General features: G+C 48.7%; 6 protein-coding genes across 6 annotated transcripts in view; 3 read left to right on the top strand and 3 right to left on the bottom strand.

Annotated features, from left to right (window-relative positions):
* Positions 1-272: 272 nt before the first annotated feature.
* On the bottom strand, positions 273-7043 carry PHATRDRAFT_46566 (predicted protein; the record flags this gene model as incomplete). Its single annotated transcript, XM_002180852.1, has 2 exons — positions 4336-7043; positions 273-4234 (listed from the first exon to the last, which is right to left on the bottom strand). The coding sequence occupies exons 1-2, from the start codon at positions 6893-6895 to the stop codon at positions 273-275; spliced, it is 6522 nt and encodes a 2173-aa protein (XP_002180888.1). The 5' UTR covers positions 6896-7043.
* Positions 7044-7567: 524 nt separating this feature from the next.
* On the top strand, positions 7568-12320 carry PHATRDRAFT_46565 (predicted protein; the record flags this gene model as incomplete). The annotated part of the gene is made up of 1 exon (XM_002181028.1): positions 7568-12320. Exon 1 carries the CDS (start codon positions 7683-7685, stop codon positions 12318-12320), a length of 4638 nt encoding a protein of 1545 aa, XP_002181064.1. The 5' UTR covers positions 7568-7682.
* Positions 12321-13186: 866 nt separating this feature from the next.
* PHATRDRAFT_46564 (predicted protein) lies at positions 13187-14645 on the top strand (the record flags this gene model as incomplete). The annotated part of the gene is made up of 2 exons (XM_002181027.1): positions 13187-14476; positions 14541-14645. Exons 1-2 carry the CDS (start codon positions 13235-13237, stop codon positions 14643-14645), a joined length of 1347 nt encoding a protein of 448 aa, XP_002181063.1. The 5' UTR covers positions 13187-13234.
* A 15-nt stretch (positions 14646-14660) lies between these two features.
* On the bottom strand, positions 14661-15554 carry PHATRDRAFT_12963 (predicted protein; the record flags this gene model as incomplete). The annotated part of the gene is made up of 2 exons (XM_002180851.1): positions 14661-14911; positions 14993-15554. Coding segments are annotated over 2 exons (813 nt in total), but the record flags the coding sequence as incomplete, so codon positions are not given.
* A 657-nt stretch (positions 15555-16211) lies between these two features.
* Positions 16212-21003, top strand: PHATRDRAFT_46563 (predicted protein). The gene is made up of 4 exons (XM_002181026.1): positions 16212-16318; positions 16573-16634; positions 16704-17677; positions 17769-21003. The coding sequence occupies exons 3-4, from the start codon at positions 17110-17112 to the stop codon at positions 20936-20938; spliced, it is 3738 nt and encodes a 1245-aa protein (XP_002181062.1). The 5' UTR covers positions 16212-16318; positions 16573-16634; positions 16704-17109; the 3' UTR covers positions 20939-21003.
* A 1605-nt stretch (positions 21004-22608) lies between these two features.
* Positions 22609-23085, bottom strand: part of PHATRDRAFT_36547 (predicted protein) — a gene marked incomplete at both ends in the record, with an annotated part of 1419 nt that continues 942 nt past the window's right edge. Inside the window, one exon of the mRNA XM_002180850.1 lies at positions 22609-22732. Within this exon, the coding sequence (XP_002180886.1) occupies positions 22609-22732 (124 nt within the window). The remainder of the gene's footprint in view (positions 22733-23085) is intronic.

The raw sequence follows: 23085 nt of genomic DNA, 5'->3' as shown, positions 1-23085 counted from the left end.
GTCGCAAAGCCGATGGGACATTTGGAAAGAATATGGTCGCTTTGGGTTTAGGTTCGATTGTGTCTGGCAATTAACAGAAACATGTCACATGTCGCAAATAGGTCTATTTGAAAAAGGACATGACACAGGAACAAGTAAAACAATGCCTGCGATAGGTGATCAATTTCGGAAAACAAAAATAAGCTTGCTGTTTACAGTTATTGAAATTAACAGTAATATAACTGTAAATATCTTTCACATATATTTACATATGCCAAAATAACTGGCCATTCCTAACCCAAAAGTCCGTGGCCATCGTCTCCCATCATCATTCCGTTTGAACCTTGTCGATCTTTGCTCATCCTGGGCAATATCTGTTTCATCTTCTTGAGGCCGGCGCCAACGCTGAGGCCGACTTTCGGGATCTTTAGATCCACTTTGGGGAGCTTTGCGCCGAGAGAGAATTTGCTCGACCTCGATACATAAGACTTAGAACCCAAAGTGGCATCGTCCCACTTGTCGTCGCTGGAAGCTCCCAGTAACCCTTGCTCATTTTCATCTTCGTAGTCTTCAACTTCCCCGATCGTTGTCAATGGCATGTCGTCAAAACTTGCACGGAAGGGCATGCCACCAACTTCCGACAACGTTGCGAAATTGGGCAAATGAATTGCCGCGTTTTCGGCCCTCGTCGACACTACCCGCAACGCACTAGATGCGGCACCCACGGTTCCATGGGTGACATTCGACGCCACGCCCATCGACTTGTGCGCTGCGTTCGATGCGAATACGAAGATGTCATTGCTTGTGTTGAGCGCTCCGTTAGCCAATCCCGATGCACCCTCTATGACGCGACTGGGGCGGCTGGTCGGTGGCGACTCCATAACGGTCCGCAAATCATCAAGTTCGCTGACTGATTCACTCGAATCCCAGCGAGACCGCAGGGGTTGCGGATGACCGTGGCCACGGCTCGCGTCTATGAATTCACCCTCATTTTGGTACCTGGTCTTGTCTACAAAAACATCGGAAGCGGATTCTGGTTTGCCAAATTCCACTGTGCGAGCCTGTAGGTTAATCTTTTGCGCATTGTCAATACTGCTACGTTGCAGCTGCTTGTCGGACTCATTTCGTTTGGCCAGGCACTGGCGCCGGTGTTGGTCATATTCCCGTTTGAGTAGATCTGGCGAAACTCCACGTCGGTCATACATTTCCTGCCGCAAGTTGGATATGGACAAAATTTTGGCAGCTTGTTGTCGCTTGAGCTCTACTTGGAAAATTTCGGCTGGATTGATTTTATGTGTGCGAGAAGCTTTTGATTTTGTGGTCTTGCTTTTTAGACTGGAGGCTTTCAAGCTTGTGCAGTTTGTACCAGTCGAAGACAGTCCAGACTTTCTGCTGGCTTCTAGGAAACTGCTACCGCTGGATGAGATGGTATCACCAACGGTACCGGGATTGCGTTCTTCATCCTCTGTATAAATGGTGTTGCAAAGATTGTCTACCCTCCTGGATTTCTTCTCTGGCCGAGACTTTTGCAAAATCGATTTTTTCGTTTCAGAGGAAACGTTGTTGTCATTTTTGAGAGCAGACGCCCCGTCTTCCACTTCAATATAGGAGTTGCCTTTGCCAGAAGACAGGCCTTCATCTTCGGACGATATGCTATCTTCAAACACTTGTTGGAGAGCAGTTAGAAACTCTGATGAAAATGATGCTTTCGCATTTTTAGGATTCCCCTCCGTACTCAGGCTCTGTTCGAAGAGTCTGAGTCGCTTGTTCTTCTTTTCGTGCTTTTCTTCATTCTTCTTGAGCCGGTGCATGGCTTTTTTGAAGGTTCGGCGATCTCTTTGACGCTTCTTCCTTTCGAATTCCACGGCGGTTGACAAATCGGCTGAAACCTCGTCCCACATGTCTTCAAAGTCAATTTCTTTGCAGTCTCCGTATTCCAACAACTTGCTTTCTAACTCGCTCAGCGACATCATATCAGCTAAGACATCCATTGTTTCTTCGTCGTAGTCACTTTCATTGTCGGAACTCAGAAGTCTGCCTTTCGAAGCCGATATGTCATCAGACGCGTATGATATTTTCCTCAGCTCTACCATAGAAACTATTTCGCTAGGCTTTGCGTTTTGGCTACTACCGGTTTCCAAGAGACTGGGAATTTCTTTTTCCATTCGAAGGAGACCCGTGACACTTTCTGCATCTGTCAAGTCCTCCTCGTCTTCATCACCCTCGGGAATCACGCAATTCACTCCTAATGATTTTGCGGGTTGCTTTCTATTCCTTTTCAGCGCCGTCTCCCATGGACGCCGCTGGGATACCGACTCAACAAAATCGTCGAAATTGGTCTGCGACAATACAACATGCTGATGCTCTATTGCTTTTGTCTTGAAATTCATAGTTCCGACGCTGACTTCGTCCCCGTGCCGATTGACTTTACGAGCATTTCCGAAATGCGCCGAAAGGCCTGTTTTCTTCTGCTTCTTCGATTTTCTTTCCTTCTTCCTCTTTTGTCCGATTACTTTTGCATCTACCTCGGGATTGTGTATCACAGCCACATCTGCAATCACAGGCTCGTCAGAAGACGGTGTCGCCTCGCTAGTATTAGTTGCATTGGACGTGGATTTTGCTGCAGAAATTTTTGAAACTACACTGTCTTCGTCCTTCCACGTAGGTTTGTGTAGCATCGATGATTTGGATGAATCTGTTTGGCTTTGAAAGAAAGTAGTTGTTGGATCGTCAGGCTTGAAAAAGTCGGCGACGGGTTTTACACTTTTTTGATCAGCACTTCCACGTGTACTTGCAGTTGCTACCGAGCTTTGACTCGCTTGTGATGGGTGTTCTGGTGCATTGGTGTGCAAAGGTTGACTTAGATTGCTATTGTCGTCGTCGTTGGTTCCATGTTCAGAATTTTTCTTTAACGGAGGTGAACTTGCATTCAATTTTGCCCCATCCTTTTCGTCGCTCTTGGACTCGGCAGTTGCCTCCGCTTCGAGATCTGCATGCGATTGCTCATTTTCTACGAAGTCGTGCGATGATGTTTGGCTATCTTTGCTCTTTCCGAATTTAAACCAGCCCCATCGTTTGCCATTGAGTTTCTGGCTGACCTTCTTTTCGGCGATATGACTACGTGTAACCGAAGTGCAATTTTGAAGTCGTAGAAGTGGTGCCTCTTTTACTACAACGGTAGCTGAGTACTGTATTTTAGCATCGTTTTCGTCGCCGCAGTCGGAATCGGAATCTTCAGAGGAGGTGGAGGTAGAGTCGAAAGAGTTCGCTTCTTGGTCGTCTTGATCGCGAAAAAGAACTCTCTTTGTCTCTCCAGCTGTGTGTTCATCGTGAGGAGATGCGCAGCTACTTTCTAAATTGTCGCTGGTTAGGTCTTGTGCGGTCACCTCAGCGGTTTCCCTGTCGTCAAACCCTTCGATGCCTAATTCGTCTGCCAATGTCAGACGTTTCTTCGGTTCTCTACCATTTGATTCATTCCTTGGAGTCAGTGTTTTGAGTGATTCCAATCGGTCGACTTTCAATTGTGAACCGGAAGAAGAATTTGAACTACTTTCGAGCCTGGTATCCACCGGGTACCTTCCTTTCAAGGGGTGTTCGTTCCTCCGGAAAAGTGGTTCAAATTGATCGCAGGATGATCGATCGTCGTCAACATGTAAGTCACCTCCTAATTTCTTACTTCCCACCAATCCCCGGAAGTTATTTATTTCGGAGTAGTCGTTTGTGTTGTTGTTGCTGTCTGAGACATCGTCGTCGAAACCACTGGCAAGTAGCTTTCTTGCTAACTCAAGATTTTCGTTCTTTGTGCTGCAGGCTGCCGCGCTCTGTGATGAGCTCTCATCCTTCTCAACAAATAAGCCAAAAAACCCTTTCTGTTGGCCGGACAGAGATTTACTTTGGCTATACCATACGTCTTCGCTTTCATTTTCAGAAGGATGGTCTTCCGGGCTTTGCTTTCGTTTATCCTGCTCAGCCTTCGACTCTCGTGTTGACCTCGCCTCACAATTCGCTTCCTCAACTGCAACAAACGAGCTTTTAAAGGAAAGGTCGGTTTTTTGGTGGTTGGTAAGGTGAGACGAAGCAATCGTTTCGTTCCTTTCAGAAATAACTTCTCTAGCTGAGATGCTGGAATGCTTCCAGCCAGAGCCAGCCTCCAAGACCGGCGAACGTTCTGACAAACAACTATTCGAAGTGCTCACTAGTCCCGACGAAACACAAGATTTTGAAGATTTCGTATCACGGTCAGATTCAGGGGGATCTGGTCGCCAGAAAGTCAATTCGTGTTCACAACATTGATCGATAGCCTCTCTTTTGCCACCCACAGGAGCCTGACGGCAAAAGTTTGATCCAAAACTGTACCTTCTGCGGAGGCGCCTTTTTGCTGACTACGTTGTTCTGATCTAGTCTGCAATGCAGGGAGGCGTGCAGTATCCGGTGCGACAACTGCGTTTAAGGAGTTGCTCCTTTTCTCCATTGCTGGAGAAAGATCTGTCCTTCGAGAGGATTCCACAGCAGGCGCAGCTGACATAAATGATTCCCTTTCAAAATCACCTGATCGGCTAGCGTAAATATCATCCTCAAAAGCAGTCGTTGGACTATTGACGTAGTCAACATTTGAGTCATCTGATTTGCATTCGTCGTCGTCATCATCCACGAGTCCTCTTGGAACGAAACCTTCCTCCTCTGGTCGCGAACTTTCGTCTTCGTCTCGAGATAGATGAGAAGTGGAGGCATCATGACAATTGTCTGAATGGTCTTGGAAAACGCAAGACCGCTTAACTTCGCTTTCCATACCACCTGATTCCTGTCGCCTATGACAAGGATGGAAGCAACTGGTTGCAGCCGATCCTGAACGAGTATTTGGGGAATCATGAAGACCATCGGAACCTCTCAAGGAAAACGACTCAATACGACCATCTTTCAATGGAATCTCTTCAAGTACATCAAATGCTCGTAGACCACGTCCTGACCGATTAGACTGAGGAGGACTTGATTGCTTCTTCCATTGAGATAGACACGATTGGAATCGGCCTGAGAAAGGAACTCCATCCTCAGAGCATTCAACGCAATTCGTGATATACAAAGCTTGCCTATCTTGTTGAAAGTTACCATCAGAACAGATGTGCTCCCGACTAGCGTCAATAAAGATTTCTTTCTCTCCTTGTAGTGATTGATCGCATGACTTTCGAGGTTCCGACGAGGAATGGGAAGACGATCTCTCTCCCAACAAACCATCACCCGTACTTTCATCACCAGAGCACAGAAGACTTTCAATTTCTGCAGACGAATGCTTGTCCGAGAATCTATCTTGTACGATGGCAGTAGGTACGCAATCAGTGTTGCCTTTATCAGGCTTATCCTGGTCGTTTAGTGGATCTTTCGAAGGTAATTCATTCTCGGAATCCAGCGCAACACGAACGTCGTGTATGTTGACAACATATTCTTCGTGGAAGGTGGATACCACCTTCTTTTCTGAATGTTCAGTTTGCAATGGAGTGGTTGACTCGCTTACTTCTCTGGATTCGGCTTCCCTTCTTTCGAGAGAGAAAAGTTCATTTTGATTTGGATAAATATCGCCTCTACTACCGCCACAGTCTAGTGCATCAAGTTCTAAACTCGAGTCAGCTTCATGTCGATGCTTATTGTGGACAGGTGAATTCCCAGAGACCAAGAGATCAGAGCTTGAATCATTGGAGGAAGTTTCTTTGTCTTCATCGCAACGAGAAACTCCAAAGCCACCGTTCGCGGCGAGCGCATTTCCAACACCAAACATTTCGCCCAAGCCAGACCCGGAATGATTACCTCGATTGCATTTACTATTGTGAGATCCGTCGCTCAAGCTGCCATAAGCGCTATCAACAGCCGATGCCCCCTGAAAGTCTCCTCGCATGTGCCGCGATGGATCGCGGTCGTTTCCAGAGCCAAAAGTTGCTTCGTGATCTAAGCTAGCGCTATCGCAGCCCAGTTTGGAAGCATCAATTTTCGGATCCATCCTATCAAAAGTTTCGCTACCAGTGGATGATTCCTGGAGGCTAGTTGTGAAAGAAGCTGTCGCGTCAAGATTGACATCGCTATGTGAGTTGTCAAGGTTGCGGAAAGACCTTGCTTCAGCTACAGCCGGTCTCAAGGCGCTTGCTGTAGAAAAATCGTGGACAACTACATGCTGCGAACTCGTCTCTGTTTCAGAACATTCATGTATCTGGGACTCGTTGGGAGCAACATCATAGCCATCATGCTCCGCGCCATATCCCTCGTCAAAGCTTTCCGGGGCTATCGGAAATTTTTCTGCATCGTGGCTTGATAAGGTAGTAGCAGTGTCTATTTTGGCCGTACCCAGATCCTGGTCTTCGTGACAAATATCGGCATCTTTACATGTTTTATGCAGAGGAGAGTGGGATTTTTCTAGCGTTTCCGAATCGGACTCGCCTTCTTCCGAAGACTGGTCGGAAGACGATGCCGATTCTGCATCGTTCTCGTCGTCAGTCGACCTTAAACGGTGCTGTTCTTGCGACACCCGTTCCAGGTCCTCCTTGTCGTAAAAATCCTGCAGAAAGTTATTGGCTTTTCGTAGATTCCAATCCTGAGAATCTGGATCGGCAGTGTCTACAGTGATAGAATCGTCGGAACACGTTGACTCGTACATGAGCGGACCTCCTACGAAGGAATCGTCGCTGAGAGAACCCGACTCTGCCTCGGAACCAGCGTCGTCACCGTCGCTACTGGTGTCCGAATGCGTATGAATATTTTCGTTTTTCGTTCCCCTTTCGAGAAAGTCGTTGGCCATCCGAGGGTCTCGCAAGGGACCGTCGTCAAAGTGCGCCACGGCGCCGAATCCTCCAAAAGCATTTTGTGGTTTGTCGTCGGTATTGAACGCGCTCTCTTTGGCTGGCTTGGCGCGACGGCTACTAAACCACGACATGTCCAATCGTTCGAATGAATACTCCGCTCACCTTTTTTACCAGTGTATGGCACTGCAGTGCAAGGCCTTGAGGGTCTATCGATTCTACTCGGTGGAACTCGTTGGATTTCACAGTCAGTTCAGCAACCGAGAAGCAACCACGGCAAAAGGGAGAGTGGACAATAGGGAACACTCTCGAATGAGTCTTTTTCGAAAGGTATTCAAAAGGCCCAAAGGGGTTAATAATGACTCTCAATTCCAAAATGTTTATTGAGATATGTCTGAGCGGTCGTTTTTCTGTTTTTGAAATTATTTACGATTCCCTTTCTCTGTCGGCTGGTCAGTAATTGATGATCTAATATATGACTCTGCAGTAGTCCAAACATAGTCGAATTGCATTGTCCTCGCGAATTTACACTTTTCCACTTATCATGCTTTTTCCGACGGGTATCTCTGAATGCTCGACTGGACAGTTCGTTGCTGCCAATTTCTGCGCGCTGTTTATATCTCCACCGAGGATGGGGCATAGTACGTGATTCGTTACTTTTCAAAAATGGGATAGGGCGTGAAATCTCAGACAGCAGCAGGACTAACAGTAACAGTAGCAACTGTAAGTAACCTGGATGATTGGGAGCCGTTACGGCAGCGACCAGCAGTGCCACGCCTATCCGACAGTGAAAACATTACTTTGTATGCTCAATACCTCGCTGGCCTGCCCATACACAACGTTCTCCCGCCCAGCCTTTGACGAAGCACCTTCAAGGCTTTTAGGTTTCAAGGCTTCCAGGTTTCGACGGACGGTGAAAGAATGGGAAACCAAACGGCGGCGGATTCCTCGTATGAGGACTTGCCGTCGGTAAACGGTGGGGATCACGATCTTGTGCAGCGCGTTTCGTTGCAGGAATACTCGAGCGTCAAGGCTCACGACGAAGACGAAGACGACGAACTGAGTGATCCAGACTTGGAGCAGCGTGGATCTCCAGCGTTGAGACGAAGAGCACCACCATCCAATTCATTTTCAGTCTCCTCGTTTCGTCGGGGCAACGTTCTGCTTTACGTATGGTTGACGATTATCGGGGTAGTTGCCTTACTCGGAGTGGCCTTGTTGGGCTTTCGTCACTACTTGCTGGCAAGTGAGCACCAAACTACCAATCTGGGGCAAAGATGGAGTCCAAATAATCCTCCAGCAACAAGTGACGGAAAGGGAGGCGCCCCAATTGCGGTCGAGGGTGGATCCTCGTCGGTGTCCGGATTTACCGTTGCTCATGATCCCAATGCTTACGCTACCTGGAATCCGTACAATCTTTCCGCGGAGCACATTCGTGTCGTTCCCTCCTCTTCTGTACATGTCGGTACCAACGGCCTAGCCACTGAAGAAGGACTGGGATATCTCACGCAACCTAGTATCGTCAACAATACTGTCGTCTTTGTCAGCGAAGGAGACTTATACTTGACGTACTTGGAGACTACCGAGAACTCACGTGCACAACGACTCCCGGCCGTCAAGCTGACTACGACTGAAGGGAACGTACGGACGCCGGTTTTACATCCCAATCGATCCCTCGTGGCCTTTACCGCTACCTACACTTCCCGACGCGAAGCCTACGTCATGGATCTCGTCACCCGTCGTACCAAGCAGGTTTCCTTCTTCGACAGTGCCTACGGCGTCTCGGCGATTGCGGGATGGTCAGATGTCGATACGCTAGTCGTTGTGGCTGATTCGAATCAAATCAGCTTGCCGGATATGCGCTTGTACACGATTCGATTGCAACAACAACATCAATATTTAACGGTGGATCAGGCCATGCGTGGCAAAGCCGTTTTGGATGTCACACCCGTTCCCTTGGCGCAAGCGACCGAAGGTTTTTTTGAGGAAGGTTGCTGGTACTTTGTCCGTTTCAAGCAAAGTTCCCATACAGCTCGCTATGTGGGTGGGACAGCTGAAGCTCTGTGGGCATATTGCGATGGACAAGCTCTGGCCTATCCCCTTACACCCAACTACAACGGCACTTCGAAAACCCCAAGTATATATGAGACTGCAACAGAGAAGTATTTATTGTTCTTGTCAGATCGCAACACGGATAATCGGCCATCCACAATGAATCTATGGGCAACGCCCCTACCGACTTCGTCGAACCTGAAAAAGGGACACTTCGTGATGCCCAAACCAATACAGATTACTAACGTGGCGTGTCAAATGGAAGGACTAGCGTTGCAAGAGTATGCCGTCGATCCTATCTCGAAAAAAATTGTAATGCGGATCGGAGCAGATTTATTCGAATTGACGGCGGAGCAAGTCCAAACCATGTTGCAAAGCCTCAATACCGGCTCCACGCCTCCCACACCGACTCGGTTACCGGTTCTAGTCTATTCCGACTTTCACGGACTCCAAGAGCGTATCCGAGTCGTGAATGTGCTGCGCGATTTAAAGTCACTGGATGTTTTCGAAACGGCCGTAGGTACACAGGCAGCCTTGTTGACAGTAAGGGGGCAGTTGTTTGTCGCTCCAGTCTCGGAAAACGTGGCACACAGCAAGACGTATCAAGGCGCCGGTCAAAATCTTCCACTTCGCCGGTATCGTGTAGCACCAGGAACCATGACTGCCGGATCTATGCGAGTTTTGAGTGCGCAGTACGTTCCCATTTTGGCCGATCGGAACCAAGAAAAACGTCGGATGGCCATCGTTTTGGCCACGGATCCACGCAGTCCGACGGCGGAGCACTCCTTTTTCCTCTTACCGATTGACACGGATGCCGTCAACATGTTTTCCGCATCAGATCTTTTGCCAAAACCCTTCTTGGGTGGCTATGAAAATGGCGGATCGACTCGTCAAGGGGGTTTGGGCTCGGTCCGGTCTGATAGTGTTAAAGTCAGCCCCTGCGGTCGGCGAATGGCTTGGACCGACACGGATGGACGAGTGTGTCTGACAACCGTACCACTCTATCAAAATGAAACCAACTATACTGTTTTGCCATCTAAGAACGAACTGGGAGAGCCTATCAATGGCGCGTCAGCAGAGCTTGTTTGGAGTCCAGGTGGGCGCTACTTAGCCATCAGTCATCCGGCCACCAATCAATTTCAGGTTATTAGTATTGTCGATTGTGGAGACCCTAACTCTCCAGAAGATCCAACTGAGGTGGTAGATATTAACATTGGTCGGATTGTCCAAGCTACACCTTCCCGTTTCAATTCGTACGAACCCTTTTGGGGCATCACCGGTAGAGACCTGTCGACTCGGGCTATCGAAGAAGTCCTGGCCGATCTCCAAGGCACTGGAAGACCGGATGAGGTAGCGACTACGCTCTACTTTCTTTCAGACCGAGATATTCAAACCGAGGTTTCTAGTCCTTGGGGATCTCGTGCCCCATCGCCATATTTTCCAACTATGAGTGCATTGTACGGTCTTCCTTTGACTTCTGTCAATTTGGGCGACAAAGAGGATGCGTTTATGGGGCGATTTGCGGGTGGTGGTGTAGCTGAAGCCTTTGTTGACCAGCTCATGGCGTTAGACAAGCAGCTGGAGGCTCTCATGGTTGGTGATAGCAAGGACTCAAGTCGTCGACTGGAAAAGGACCAAGACGTTCAAGCGCGCGCGATAGTCGCACGGAAGCTTCAGCGATATCGTAGCCACGCGATTTCCCGTCTGTTGGACGACACCAAGGCTCCCACATCCGCCCCAACAACTACAGCAGACCGTAAGACCGTATTTCCTTCGGACATGGAAATTGATTTTAGTGGGAAGGACTTGACTTTTGCTCGTCGGGCGTACAGGCTTGCTCACGTTCCGGATGCTCACTACTTAGCGATTTTGACACAAGCACAGGACGATGGCAGTGTTGCTCTCGTCGAAAATACTGATGACGGACGAAAAGTCAAATTATTTGTTGCTGACCCATACCCAAGCGATGGTGTTGATATTGAGAAATCATCGATATCGGTCGTTGGATGGGGGCTGAGTACAACTAGAGACTTTCTTTACCTTGTCTTTGCTTCCGGGACGACGAAAACTATGTCAAACACCGCTGCAGGCATGATGGCAGCGTTCCTCGATGCCGCATCTGACGAGAGCATTGTCGACACAAATAACATGGCCGTTTCAATCTGGCCTCAGTTGGAGTACGAACAAATGTACAACGATGCTTGGAGAATGCTACGGGACTACTTTTACGATGCCGACATGCACCAAGTAGATTGGGCTGGAGTACATGGTCGTTACAAATCTCTTGTTGTAAGGTGCACGAAACGCGAAGAGCTGGACGATGTCTTGGCACAAATGGCTTCTGAATTGAGTGCTCTGCACGTCTTTGTTTACGGAGGCGAGTATAGCCTTCCTTTTGGGGGTGATACGAAGAAAATCTCCCTTCACGAGCCGGCCAGTTTAGGCGTCACATTCAAGAGAGTACCAGAGTGGAAGGGGTACATGATAACCGAAATTCCTCAACGAGATCCAGACTTCAACACCGTCAATGGAGACGCGGTGTATTGCCCTGTCTCAGGGCAAGCGTTGGAGCCGACCGGCCAGAATGGGCTAGAAGTTGGCGACGTCGTAGTTGGGGTCAACGGTGAAAGCGTCATGCACGCAACGGATCTCCACATGCTACTACGTGGAAGTGCGGGTCGAAGTGTGCGCCTTGAAGTCCTTCGTTTAGAGTCTGGGAATGTACGAAGTACAACGAACGAAATGATCTCCGAGCCCTTGATTGTGGTGCCAATCACTCCAATGGCTGCCGCGGATTTACGGTACCAAGCCTGGGAATGGCGAACGCGACAAAAGGCTAAGGAGCTGGCTGTCAAGGCTGGTTTCTCAGTGGCATACATTCACATGCAATCTATGTTACAGCATGACATGAATGCATTTGCACGCAACTTCTTCCCGGACTATGACGCACAAGCTCTGATACTTGATGTGCGCCACAATCGCGGCGGCAACATCGACTCTTGGATTCTCACTCTTTTGCAGCGCAAAGCCTGGATGTATTGGGGAGACCGCGTTGGTGTACGTACAGGAGATTTGGATTGGGACGAACAGTTTGCGTTTCGTGGTCACATCGTGGTTCTGATCGACGAGCACACGGCGAGCGATGGGGAAGGAGTGTCCCGAGGTATTTCGGAGCTAGGACTAGGACGATTGGTCGGAACCAGGACCTGGGGCGGTGGCATTTGGCTGTCGTCGGACAATCGGCTGGTGGACGGCGGTATTGCTTCTGCACCCGAAATCGGTACCTTCAACGATAGGCTTGGCTGGGGAATGGGCATCGAACAACAAGGTGTAGTGCCAGACGTCGAGGTGGACAACAATCCTCGGACCGCCTACAGTGGACACGACGAACAGCTAGAACGAGCGATTGCAGAGCTGGCAGAATGGCTTGAGGAAGAGCCTGTAATTCATCCTCGTCCTCTGGAGCCCAAACACGATATGTCGCTTCATGACACATGTTCAGTGTGAAAAGCATCGGCTATGCTTTTTGCTGATCCCACGTCGACATGATCTTGTTTTAATCGGACCGGGAAAATGGAGGTTGTTTCGCATCGGCATTCATCGAGCACCGCCTTCGCTGTTTTTGCGAGGAGTGCAACCGTTTATCCGTTCAAACCTGTCTTTGTTGAGTCAATACCTTGAAATAGCTTTATAGTAAGTAAATAGAGAAGCAAATGACGAGATTCTTTGAATTCGTGGAGCCTTTAGTTTCAATGCTTGTTTGGATGTACGAAAGGAACCGAAAGAGCATGAATTGGTTCACCCGCCAGCTTACAGTTAGTACCGCAAAGGCTTAATCCTATCTTATTAGCGTTCAATATCAGAACAGGTCAAACCCGCTAATCTATTATGTATCCTATTGTACGCTTGGCCAAATGACACGGTCCGCGGTTTCTCAAGGTCTACTTCGATACAAAGAATATCCAATAGCAGGCTCGAGCTTCGCATAGAGAAGCAAGCCTCTTAGACGTAAGGAACGGCGGTATTTTGTGTCATCTGGTAGTGACGTCGTGGTAAAATACACATATTCTTCAGTCTCGGCATGCTAATGTACGGATATTCTGAGCTATCAGTAACATTAGAGGACTTAGCTTCGATGGAAAGTTGTGGCGTTGACGGTGACTGAGAAACCATGAGAATTAGAAAGGCTTGGCTTTGACTAATGTCGCGACGACAGTTAGTTGTGATCCATTTTAATCATGAAAGGACTTCACTGTCAGTAGAGCCAGGACACAGAATCGCTATCCGTTTCGTGTCCGAGATTCATTCATAAGATCGTGAAGCACATCGTCGCTTTGGACTTTATATTACATTACCTACAAACAGTACGTCTGCTCTGTCGGAGCTTTCCTTTACAACCTTTAAGACCCACAAGGTCATACATGTATTGCAATATGGTACCACAGAGGAGAGGAAGTAGAAGACGACGACGACAATCGCATTTGACGCAGCAATGTACTCGCGTCGTTTGTCTTCTGATATTGGGGAAAACGGCCTCCCAACCCGCTGAAGAAACGGTCGCCGCCTCGCTACCATTGTCGCAACCACACCTTCGCAGACGTCACGACAACGGTAATACCGTGGAACTTGTTCCGAATGCGACCGTCCGTCTGCCTCTGCACGCCGTCGCGGGTACGCATCACGTGACGGCTTGGATGGGGGAACCGCCGCAGGCGCAAACGCTGATTGTCGACACCGGGTCGCGGTTGACGGCGACCGCGTGCGAGCCCTGTTCGCAATGCGGGACGACGCACGCACACCCGTTCCCCCATTTGGACCCCCAGCGGTCCAGCACGCTGCGATACACGCAGTGTGGATCCTGTCTGCTCAGCGGCATCCAGGAATGCGCAGCGGAACAAAAGTGTGGTATTAATCAAAGGTATACCGAAGGCTCCAGCTGGACAGCAGTGGAAGTCAGCGATACGTTTGTCCTGGGAGGACCGGAAATATCCAGTTTGGAACAGTACGTGAGCTTTACGATTATCTTTGCGTTCGGATGCCAGCAAAAAGTCAGGGGATTGTTCCGAACACAGTACGCCAACGGTATATTGGGTTTGGAACGGTCCGACCTCTCGCTCATTAAGCGATTGTGGAAGGAAAATGTCATTCCTCGCGAGTCGTTCTCCCTATGCATGACACCTTTTGAAGGCTACATTGGACTGGGAGGACCACTACGAGACAAGCATACGGAATCGATGAAATACACGCCGTTCACTTCCACTCAGAGTTGGTATGCTGTCCACGTAGTCCGAGTGTTTGTAGGGGACGAATGCTTGACAAGCAATGACCAGCACGACACTGTTGTCGAGCATGCATTGGTCGAAGCCTTTGCAGAGGGCAAGGGTACTATACTGGACTCGGGAACGACGGACACGTATCTCCCCAAGGCAGTTGCGGGTCGTATGCGAGAAATATGGGCGCGCCTTTCCAACACGCCCTTTCAACCGTCGAGCACGTACGCCTACACATACGATGAGTTTAGATCGCTGCCCATCGTGACCTTTGAGCTCGCCAACAACGTAACCTTACAGGCCCTGCCTAAAAATTTCATGGAAGACCTTCCCGAGCCTTTGCGGCCCTGGACGGGACGGAGGAAACTAATGAACCGCCTGTACGCGGACGAAGTACAAGGTGCCGTGGTGGGATTGAATACAATGGTGGGCTATGACTTGCTCTTTGACGTCCAAGGCAATCGTTTTGGTGTCGCCCCGGCCCTATGTGGAATTGCGAACAGTACACCAGCAGCGACTCATTAAAACGGAAGCGTTTGTAAAGGTTTTTTTTGACAATTAAGAATCTTCGATATACTTAATGGGCATCGGGGTTCCCGTTATTATCGTCTTCTTCAGCACCCCTGATTTCCAAGTCTTCTCCATATTGAATAGCATGATCGACTGTTGCTAAAACGTGCTCGATGGAATCTTCCTCATTCAAATTCAGCGGAATGAAGCTCACCATAGCGTAGTCATCCAATAGCTGTCCTATAGCATCGGTCAAACGATTTCGCTGTCGCCGACGGGCTTCTAAGCGTCTGTGTCGATGGCGCTCTTCGCCTTTTCCTTCGTTCATGTCATCATCCAAATCCGTGACGAGAAGTGATTGTCGATCTTGGTCTAAATCCCATAATTGCGTTGCACTACCGTACCCCAAAATCCTTTCCACGTCTTCTCTCGGCATTAGGTCACATTTCGTCAGGACATTCACGTGGGGCAACTCCAACGCCACCATGGCGGATAGACTTAACAGACTACCCGACAAAAATTTACTGGCGTCGATTAAGAAGGCGGCGTCGACACAAAAAACGGAGACCATGGAAGATTCATATCCCCATATTCGCATCGAATCCAGAATTCGTCGCATGATCGGCACGTGAGTGTAGAGCTCCAGTTGTCCCGGACAATCCAAAATCAAATATTCGTCGTCTTCGAACATCTCCAATTCATCGTGCAGCCAATCCAAATTTTCCACAAGATACTCCATACAGTACAGCAGCCCCCCGTTAGGACCGAGGCCCAGTTCTTCCATGACTTCCTCAACAGAAATCAAATCCCGGACGTCAAAGGCGGTGTCGTACTGAAATATTTCGGCCGCCGGATCGAGATTGGCGACGTGAATGCGGCGTCGACGCGTACCGGCCAGAGTCGTGGCGTGTTCCTGCATGGCTTGACAGTACGTGCTCTTTCCTGATCCAGCCGGACCCTGTCATCCGATCAGAGGCGCGTGAGGGACAAAGTGACAAATAGACCTTGTTTGCTGCACATAAATGTTGCGGACTTTCGGCGACTGAAAGGCATCACGGACTGTTTCAAAAATAAACGTACCATCACGATTTGAATCCCGCAGCGGCCCATATCTTCTGGTTGCTTTCGGTAAACGCAAGGCTGAAAGACAGCTTTTCGACGTCTCGAAGTGCTCCAACCAGATCGCTTCGGACTTCGTACTTCTTCGTATAAATACGCCTAGCTATTTACATGTTATTGACTGTGATCTCTTTTGTCAAAAGACGATTTCTGCCGATGGAGTCTGCGATGATCGCAGTGTGAGGAGCTTGCCGAAGGCGACGACTGACGAACAAATTACTTTTTTGAATTGGCTATTACTCTGTTGACCGACTGTAACGAAAAAATTTACATTACAGTTAATGTTAATACCAACATTAGGCCCTCGACAACATCAATTTTCGGTGTGTGCACCTTAGTTGCAATAACAGTAAAAACCTTTGGCATACGCGCAGAATTTTCGGGACAAAAGATGTCTTTTCCTGCTACCTCGAAAACCTTTCTCTACCACTTGTGGAGCCCGAAATGGCGACAGTTTCTGCGTGGGACAAAACGCATCCTGCTTTCAAGCAAGAACAGTGATGGAGTAACTGCAAATTAACGTAAGCATCATTACGGTTTCATCCACACACGTTTCTCTCCAATACAAAGCATCCTAGGACCTAGGACCAAGGCACTCCTTCCCTGGTACGTCTACTCCGCATGACGACTCCCACGGAAAGCTATATACTTAGAGAGCAACCTGATTGTGCGTGCGGGCACGGAAAAAGGACCCAAGATTTGCCTCACCAAAAAAAAATGGACGGCACGAAAGGATGACCAACGTAAATCTATGCCAAAAGACCCTACCAGTTTAAACTGAATTTGGATATAGTCCTGGGAGCAATGGTGACTCGTTTAAATTTGTCTCACATACTTCTGTTCGCTTGTATTCTTCGAAGGAGTATCAGAGCATTTGGGGTAGCGTTCTTCATCTCTATCAGAAATGACCGTAAAAAAAAGGGTAAGGTCAAAAAGTGCTATGCTAAAAAAATGATGATATTCCTAAGAAAAACCATTCAAATGTCAAAAGACCCATCGATATGAGTCTGAAAGTGAAACTCATTTTGGGCTTTCCCCAAGTCATACTTTTCTTTGAGGCGTACAATCCCAAAGAGTTCCACCAGATGCTTTGGGAGACCTCTCACAGAAGATTGATGGAAATGACCGTGTTGGAGTAGACCGATCGTGCCCAGACTAGTACACCCTACGAGATCCATTTTGCTGAAGAAATAAAAATGACGGAGAATCGAAGAATGACCAACCGATGTCAACAATGTCAAAAAGACCTTGATACCAAGGATTTGGTAATTGAGGTACTGTTTGATGTTACATTTTCATGCTCTTTTCTGCTCATAATCTTTGTGATCACAATTGCAACTCACAGTCACCATTTTTGAAAAGCTCTCGAGAGAGAACATCACAAGCGAAGGCTAACGATGTACTCTCACCTTGTCCTCGGCTTAGCCATTCTTTTCCTTGGCGCTAGCCAGTGCAACAGCAACCTGATTCGTGGTAATTCTTCGATGTCTGCGAGCGAAGCCGGCGATTCTGAAGCGCTGACAACAACCATATCTCGGCGTCTTGTCGAAAATTTTGTTCCTTTGAGGTGCAATGCTGCCATCGGTAAAGCCCCTTGTTCATCTTTCGTCACGATGTTTGGCAATGGCGCTGTTCGATCAAACAGAGTCATTATTCCATGTGGCAAGTGCGTTACAATGGACTATCCGGGACCGCAACTAACACTAAATGATGGCATCGACATACGAGGCAAACTAGTGTTTCCAGACGGATACCGACTCACGGTTCGGACGAACTTGGTGTCGGTCCAAGGCGAGCTTGAGATGAGAAGTTCTAAACCAGTTGATGGAAACCCCGATGTACGGTTTGTAATGCAAGGTACTGAGAGTGCGTCGTTCGCACCGATCAGCAGCAACGCCGCAAAATGTGGAGGAAATTGCGATGCAGGAGCTCGATCCATTGCAGTAGCTGGTGGGAAGGTCAATCGTAAGTTCGGATTGTTGCGAAAATGGCATCCGCATTTCCTGCACACATATACGTGACTGTCGGCACTTACAGAAATCCCTAATTGTTGCAGTCAATGGCCTACCTACTAGCACACCAACCTGGCTACACGTTCACGACGTTATCGGAAGCTCGGCTATTGTCGTTTCCAATTCGGTCCGTAATAAATGGGGTGCCGGTGCAACTATCGTCATTACCTCCGAGCACCAAGGTTACTTTGGCGAGCAAGTTCGTAAAATCACCAGCATTTCGGACGTCGGCTCCAATAGCGTGCGTCTCAATCTCGACCAACCCATCAACCGTCCGGTCACGCTTCGCGACAGCCCAGACTTTGCCACCGAGGTAGCCTTGCTGTCACGCAACATTGTCTTTGAAGGGGCCCCCGGAACAAAGGGTGGCCACTTTTGGATCATGCACACTCCCCGAGTAAGGCAGCGTATCGAAGGAGTGGAACTCGTTAACTTCGGACAAGAAGGCCTCTTGGGTAGATACCCGGTCCACTTTCATATGTGCGGGGACGTCTCAGGCTCGGTAGTAGTCAAGAATACCATTCGCAATTCCAACCAGCGCTGCGTTGTCGTCCACGGTACCAACAACCTCCTTGTTCAAGAAAATGTAGCCTATTTCACCAAAGGACACTGTTACATGTTGGAAGATGGCATCGAGACGGGCAATCAGTTTGTGCGAAACATTGGCATACGCACTGTCAAACCAGAGATCATCATTCCGAACATGGGTAGTAACGGCAAGGAATCTGACATGACTGCCAGTACCTTCTGGATCACGAACGCTGACAACTCGTGGATCGGAAATGTAGTAGCCGGATCCGAAGCCCTGGGCTTTTGGTTTGAGCTGTTGGTGCGTGGAAATCTGGCCAACGAGCACCAAGACTTTGATCCTATGATGGTTCCGACCCGCAAGTTCGAGGGCAACGTCGTTCATAGCGTGTATGGGGTAGGGATGACCTACTACTTGAGCGGTTACATCCCGGAGACACTGCAGTACTTCAAAAACAACAAGTTCTTCCGCAACCATCACCTTGCGCTCCGTATCCACCGGGCGCGAAACATCGTTCTGACTGGCAACAAGTTCTCGGACAACAGATATGCCATTCGAATCGATCGTGACGAAGAAATTCATGTCACCGACACAACCATTGTTGGTTATTCCGATCTATTCAAGGACGTGGTCAGAAGGAATCGCTTTGCACAAGCACCATGCGCCCAAGGGATATCTTTCCAATCGACTAATCCATGGAAAGACAAGATGGATTCGGAGCTCAACGGTGTCATTTTGGACAAAGTCAGATTTTCTGGATTTTCCAACGCGGTGTGTTCGTCTTCAACCGCAATCGAGCTGGATTCCCGACTCGACGGGTACAAATCGTTCGAGATGTTCTCGCAGTACTCCGGCGCCACCGTAAGTGACGCAAACTCGATCGACTTTTGTCGTGGAAAGTCTGCCGGTGCACGTGATGTGTACGTGTCCGATACCACAGGTTCTCTTCTCGACGGCGTTGCCTCTGCTCCTTCTACTCTGATGGTCAACTCGCCGGAGCTGGCAAGCTTTGTCAATCCCAGTGCATGTACCGAAAACGCAGCTCGATGCTACACCTACTGTAGCAACACTTGCTTCCGTACCGTTCACTACTACGTCCCAGTGGGCCAAAGTCGAGACTACAAGCTCAAAGTATGCGACCGCAAGGACGCGTCCGACTGTACCGTACTGTCCGGTTACGTACACTCTAATCACCCCTGGCCTCGCCGATTTGCCGTGCATGTCCCGTCAGGGCGGGAGTACGACACTTACTTCCTTGACAAGGGAGTGCCTGTGTACCCAACGAATGTCGAGATTGTGTTCCAGGAAAAGCTTTGCCCTACGGCACCGGATGATGATGATATCGCTCTTCTCTACAAGGCTCGAGGTACCACCTTTCCCCCCACGCCTAGTCCGACGACAGCTCTCGCCGCATGTGGAAACTTGATCGCAAACTCGGACTTTGAGCGTGGTTTCAACGGATATTGGGATGCACAAGGAGCCGGTACATTGTCTACTACAGCCGGCTATGAATCTGCCACAGCTATGTACTACGCCTCTGGTAATCGCAACCGGTACTGGGTGGGACCATCACACCAATGGCGAGAAGGTCTGGACTTGAAATGTCTAAAGCAGGGTACCATATGGGAGTTTTCTGCTCGCTTGAAGCTTGTCGACTCAAAGACTGGAAGGGGAGCCTCATGTGACCCAGGCTCTTCCTCGGGAGGCGAAATGTGCCCTCAGGTGCAGCTCATTGTGCGCGACCAATCTTGGACTCAGCATTCTTTCAGGATCAGCGGCTTCGACGGTGGGGACACTTGGGTAGCCAATGGGTTTAACGAGTTCAAAGGCTATTGGACAATCCCAGCGAATGGTTCAGGATGGCAAGGGGGTGTCGCAAACATGCGAGTGATACTTTCCGAATTCCCATTTGGTATGGATTTGGTTGTTGACAATTTCAGCATGGTACTGACGTTTGACACGAACAAGAGTCTCGCACAGTCTCCAACCTTGAGTCCGGTGCTGGCCGTGCCTCCTCCAACCCAAGCTCCTATCCGCATCCCAACTCAGGCTCCTGTCCGCATTCCAGCACAAGCTCCAATCCGCACTCCAAACGAAAGTCCGCTGATTGGTCCCGGAACGGACCTGAATACATGCGCTAAGATGATCGCGAATTCCAACTTTGATCTGGGGTATGAAGGATACTGGTCAGTTCCTAGCGGCGGAAGTCTGTCGAACAAGGAAGGCTTCAGTTCCTCGACTTCCATGTACTACGATTCTGGGAACCGGCGAAGATACTGGATAGGTCCTGAGTACAAGTGGCCAAATGGTGTTGACTATGGGTGTTTGTTGCAAGGAACAACATGGAAGTTTACCGCTAAATTTCAACTTATCGACGCTGCAACTGGTAAAGGAAGCTCTTGCAGCGTTAATTCAAGTAAAGAAGGAGAAATGTGTCCCCGCGTTCGACTGACTCTCCGAGACGATGGGTGGACACTTCGAAACGTGAGGATCGATGGATTCAGCGCGGCGGATACCTGGGACGCCAACGGCATGAATTCGTTCACGGGCTACTGGACTGTCCCAGAAAACGGCCCGGACTGGCAGGGTCGTGTCCGTAATATTCGTTTGGCAATTGCTGATTTTCCCTTTGACAAGAATCTAGTCGTTGATGATTTTCAGATGGCGTTTTTCAATACGAACTAGGAAAACGCCAACAAACTCAGAAACCAACAAACGGTTCCAACAAAATATAAACTACTCTATAGTCGAGCACTCTCTTTTCAATGCCTTTTTCTGTGGACTCGATGGTTTCCTTTGTTTTGCCCATTAGCTTTCGTGCCTTACTAATATCTCCGTGAGCTTGAGACACTTGAACCGTCGAGAGAACCGGTTCCCGTTACCCCTCTGAGTGCGTCTCTCAAATTTCAGCCTGATGGACAGGGCGAGAAATAGCTGTAGACAAGAATCCAAATGTGGTCTTCAACTGTAAATGTTCGGGCGAAGTCAAAGAGACGTCAGACGTCATGAAAAACGATTTTTGGTTCTGGCGTCGAAACGTGACTCACAGTCAATTAACCTGTAAAGATGAATTGGCTGTGGCTACCTATGTAGCTACTGGTGTGCCATCCTTCTTCACTGTCAGATCTGTTATACTTCCGCAGTTAGCTTCGGAAGATTGCATTTCAAATGAGCGGTGGAGAGCTAGCCCAAATCGACTACCAAAATCGCGGTTGCCCATGACGACCACGTGCCACAAAACAGGCATACCAAACAATAGCCCCGAAGGCATAAGAGGGATATTTTAATGAACATTGGGAATTTCGAGTTTCTGAGACGTCATTTTGCTCCCTATACGCTGGTACAAAAAATACAGGCTAGGAGTCATCCGACCCTACCAGCTGCAATATCTGATGCAACTCCGCGGCCTAAAAAGACAACAAAATCGTTCCTTCATTCACTGTCAAACATCGAAATACCTAAAATCGCGGTCGCCCATGACGACCACGTGCCACAAAACGGGCATACCAAACAATAGCCCCGAAGGCATAAGAGGGATATTTTAATGAACATTGGGAATTTCGAGTTTCTGAGACGTCATTTTGCTCCCTATACGCTGGTACAAAAAATACAGGCTAGGAGTCATCCGACCCTACCAGCTGCAATATCTGATGCAACTCCGCGGCCTAAAAAGACAACAAAATCGTTCCTTCATTCACTGTCAAACATCGAAATACCAAAAATCGCGGTTGCCCATCACGACCAGGTGCCGTTTAGCTTCAACCTTTTCTCGAGTATCGCTGTTAAACCACTGCTTCAGATGTCGGAACTTCCGTCTTATGGCAAAAATGTAAAAACAATATGACCTCCAGAAATTCGGCCTACGTACCAGCTTACTTCATAGTCAATCTTTTGAACTTATGAAGGCGCGCTGACGGTGAATATCGAGATCTCCGATCGATTCCAGGAGATTGACAACATATTGCGGTGACGGAAGATTGGGGGGTACTCTCCCTAGCTAGCTAAAATGACATAACCCTAGGTACTTAGCACAGGTAACATGTGAGCTACCAGTTGCCGCCGACTGTTACTGCCCTGCCACCTTAGACCGGGATCCGGATCTGTGGATGAACAAACAATCGATACCCCTCAAACATACCTCCATTGGCCTCTTGGTTGTTCTCTCCCAACGAAAAATCACATTTAGGGCCTACACGAAAGACAAGGACATTAAAAAATATATTGTAGAAAACGTAGTTGATTCACTATAATTCTTAACTGTAAGCTAGAGTTGGGCCGCGGTGGCTTTGGTTTGCTGTATGGTCCGGGAAGAAATGGAAGCCTATGGCCTGGAGACTCCCACTACAAGTGCTTTTTCATTGGTCTTTATGCCTTTTCGTGCGGGACCAATACTCATGCATTTGTCCTGTAGAAGCATCCATTAACCTGGCTCGTCTTAGGTTCTTCATGGAAATGGCTTCACAACTTCGTTGGGTTGACCTGTGATTCGACGAGCACTAGAGCTACAGTCTGAAGATAAGACAAGGAAACAAGCCTGCCCGCGGATACGCCACACTGGTGACCTTCGCAAACGGAAGCGAATAACCTTTCAACAGGGACTTTCGCTCCATGGACTATTCTAAGGCCTGTCTGACTGTCTAGCTATCAAACCACTCGGCCAAAAGAATGTTGTAGGCAATTTGATAGGCGTGGGTACAGTCTCGGTTTCGAATTGACAGTGACTGTGAAGTGGCCAATTCTTTCGCCAGATCTGTCAATTTTCTTCATCTGACGATCCTTCGCGTCGGCCGGCATCAAGCGAAACAGNACAGTCAGACGACCTCGCTTCTTTC

The sequence above is a fragment of the Phaeodactylum tricornutum genome, chromosome 10 (assembly GCF_000150955.2).
Source record: "Phaeodactylum tricornutum CCAP 1055/1 chromosome 10, whole genome shotgun sequence".
Taxonomy (NCBI): domain Eukaryota; phylum Bacillariophyta; class Bacillariophyceae; order Surirellales; family Neidiaceae; genus Phaeodactylum; species Phaeodactylum tricornutum.
Note: the sequence above shows the minus strand (reverse complement) of the source record. Positions and strands in the feature narration are given on the sequence as shown.